The sequence below is a fragment of the Ochlerotatus camptorhynchus genome, unplaced genomic scaffold, assembly GCF_037179485.1.
Source record: "Ochlerotatus camptorhynchus isolate MF236.1 unplaced genomic scaffold, CSIRO-AGI_Acam_v1.1 ptg000112l, whole genome shotgun sequence".
In the NCBI taxonomy this organism is placed as follows: domain Eukaryota; kingdom Metazoa; phylum Arthropoda; class Insecta; order Diptera; family Culicidae; genus Ochlerotatus; species Ochlerotatus camptorhynchus.
Window position 1 is genome coordinate 275,028 of NW_027040602.1, and position 3,535 is coordinate 278,562.

General features: G+C 42.2%; 1 protein-coding gene across 1 annotated transcript; it reads right to left on the reverse strand.

Moving 5' to 3' along the window:
• Positions 1-1,825: 1,825 nt before the first annotated feature.
• LOC135699578 (juvenile hormone esterase-like) lies at positions 1,826-3,115 on the reverse strand. Its single transcript, XM_065219851.1, has 4 exons — positions 3,095-3,115; positions 2,903-3,037; positions 2,305-2,844; positions 1,826-2,247 (listed from the first exon to the last, which is right to left on the reverse strand). Exons 2-4 carry the CDS (start codon positions 2,972-2,974, stop codon positions 1,879-1,881), a joined length of 981 nt encoding a protein of 326 aa, XP_065075923.1. The 5' UTR covers positions 2,975-3,037; positions 3,095-3,115; the 3' UTR covers positions 1,826-1,878.
• Positions 3,116-3,535: the final 420 nt, after the last annotated feature.

The following is a 3,535-nucleotide window of genomic DNA, read 5'->3' on the forward strand; positions in this document are numbered from 1 at the left end:
GGATGCAACATGGGAATATAAGTCACTGTGTCAGCATTCAATTCAGTCCAATAAATGTGCATGCGTCAATTACGCCAGACGGCGGTCGTCTTGTCTGCCTTGGTGCCAAAAATGCATATGCACCCCCGCATCATGCATCAGCGTATCCGTACGCGGTATTCATTTATGCAAAAATGAAAGAGAAACTGCACCGAAAATATGTGCAAGCGAAAGTTTACAACAGCTCGATGCATCCATGGATCACGTTGCCGTTTCGCTGGGTGTTGCGTCCCGTCCCGGGAGTACTGCCAGCTGTTGTGGTTTCCTTTTGATTCGCAATGCTCATATTTGGGTTGCATTGCGTTGCGTTGTAATCTCGGGCTCAGGATGGGAAACATGCACAAAAAGTGCTGTTCATTAACTACGTAGACAGTATAGGGGTTTGGCAATTATCCACGGCCTATACAAATTGAAATTGTGTATGGACAATTGTCTACGCAGGGGGAGAATCCCAAACAACTGTCTACGTAGTTAATGAACAGCCCCCAATCCAGTAAACGGAAAAACAAAAATTACTACATCGTGGTATCGTTCTGTTTCCAATGTGTCTTCCACATTGGAATGGTCTGCGGAGATGGGTAAAAGGGATGAGAAATTCAGGCCATTATAAATAATGATAACTCCTCGAGGTTTAACAATTAATTATTATAAAAAAAAAACTAATAAAAATAGTAAAACCAAATAAAAATATAACCAAAACGACCAAAAAGACTATTGGAAAAATGTATGAACCCGAACAGAACCACCGGTGCCATTAGTACTTCATATCATGATTGAACGAAGAACATTAATTTTGGCTGCCAGAATCTGTCAACCCATAGATGTCACCCAAGAGAAGAAGAGACAATACGGGGGCGAAAACGAACCACTTTCCTGTCAAACGCGAACCAGCTCGTGATTGGCTGATTTGCAGTGCGTAAGATAGAGATAGAGATAGAGATAAAAGAGTAAGAAGCCAGTTGTCTCCTCTTCCTCTTAGTATGTCACCACTTGTTCCCATATCTTTGTTATTGATTTTTATTGTTTATCAACTGTATGTAATGTTCTTGTTATGTTACAACAAATTAACCTGGTATCTTGGAAAATTGGTATCTAATTATTAAATTAATAAACATAGCGGAAGAAGTTCACCTGCATTACGGGAAACGAAACACTTTAATCCTGTATAAAGTGTGGTCCAGTTAAAATCCGGAAGTGGAATGTGGAATGTGGAATGGAAGTTGTAATTATATCAATATCACATGTTTTTTACACCGTTACATTGGACTCGCATGTTTCATGGTACAACTGATTCCAAAAGCGCACCATATCCAAGTCGAACGCATCCACGAAAGCTTTTCCACTACTGCAACAATTACACTCTCCATCGAAGTTTCTGAATTCCACCACCCTACAGCTGTCCAAGGATGTACATCCTTTTTCAGGGTATACGACACTAAAATGCATCAAATTAATGAGTGAATGGTTGATACTGTATTGAGCAAAACATTTAACCTTACCCATTATAAGCAAATTCCACAAAATAGTTGACCAATCTGCGGGACATTCTGGCTTCCGCTGAGTTGGATTCAAAGTCAGGGAACAGAGCCGGTTGTCTGAAGATGTACATAACGTCATCGCCATGACACACACCGTAGTTTCGGTGAGAGTTCGGAGCGTACAGCGAGCAATACGAGTAGGGTCCTTTGAAGTTAAAATAGAATAGACTCACTGGGGGATGGCCTTTTCCACGGGATAGATGCACTCGAGCACTGCACTGCTGTGGATACTTAAAACCTGCCTCGTTCATCATCTATGCGCAAAATAAGGAAATGGTCGGATTAAAACGGTACCTTTTTCTCAATAACGGTTAAATGTTACATCAGTGAACCGTTGACCATTGCTTTCGGAAATCCAAATAGGAGTGAACGATCCTCCGAAAAAACGGGTTTTAAGAGCAGGTGCTGCGTTCGAATTCAGTCCAACAAGCTCAGGAAACACATTTGGCGCATTGGCATTGAAGTAGCCGAGAAGTGTTTCGTTGTTAAGAATTCCCAACGTGATGACTGTTGCTTCGTTTTGGACGAGCCCTGCCATCCAAGGAATTTGTGCGTATTCTCCGTTTCTCCAGAGCTCATTTGGCAGTCGATTAATAAAAGTTTCATCATTATTACAGACCTCCAATGTCGGCCGAAAGACGGAATACACTTCATTTGGATTGTACAGTTGCTGAAATAAAAATTCAATTGCTTGCAACATATTCTCTTTTAATTGCGAAATTTATACCGTCACTAGCATTATACTTCGTACGATTGCCGCAGCATCCGCACTTCGAAGGATGAGTAAAATTTGCTCTGAAGTCATCTCACCAACTGAATTAAGTCCAATAGCAGCGAGTTGATATCGTGCCAACCGTATGGCCATGTCCGGGGGCTCGATGGTGTGTATCAGTGCACTTCCACTCATCATTACCGCCCGGTGAAACAGACCTTTACTGCGAGGAGACATCATATGAAGTTGAACCGATATAGCGCCTGCGCTTTGTCCGACCAGGGTGATAAGATCCGGATCGCCTCCAAATCGCTCGATGTTCTCTTTGACCCATCCTAGTGCTAAATTTTGATCTTTCAATCCCACATTCCCAGGTGCATCACAATCTCCGGTGGATAGGAAGCCTAATGCCCCCACGCGATACTGCAGTGTGACTAAAATGACTGATCCGTTGGACATGAACTTTTCCGGTCCATAAACGGATGGCAGAGCAGAGCCATAGAAGAAGGCGCCACCGTGAATGAAAACTATCACCGGAAGTGGTGCTTTGACATGCTGAAAGAAAGAGCATTAGATTCTCCTATACAAATATCTATGGAGTTACTGAACCTACCTTTGGTCTGTAAACGTTCAGATACAAGCAGTCCTCACTCCCAAGAAATCCGAGCTGTGGATCCATTTGCATACATACACTTTTGGGGATCGTTGCATTGTACACTCCGTTCCATCCTTTGTGTCGTACTGGATTCTAAAATTGTTCATGTGATGCAGAAAGTTGGTCGAACAATGTGGTGAAATTATTTACCGCAAATCTTAACCGTCCGATGGGAGGCTGGGAAAACGGAATACCCCAGTATGCCTCGAAAGATAAACCGTTCAAATCCGTCATATGTGCTCCAATTAAACAACGATTATGCTGCTCCAAACAAACGGTTGGACGAACCTCATGACTTCGAGATGTTTGTAACAAACTGATTATCACAATTGCTAAACCAATCATGATCCGGGTTTTCCACTTTTATTACACTGTACTAATTCAAAAATACGATCACATAAACTAAGCCAGAGAAGGAACTATCTTGAAGCACACCTTTCGAACGTGCCAAAATTACAACAACTGCGAGCGAGATATTCGTTTGGAGCTCACGTTTCCTTCCGATATTCAAAAAAAAACCGTGACAGACAAAAACTGGTTCCAACCTCATCACCAACTGCTGTGCCACTTTTAGCAGGAATTAATTTTGCT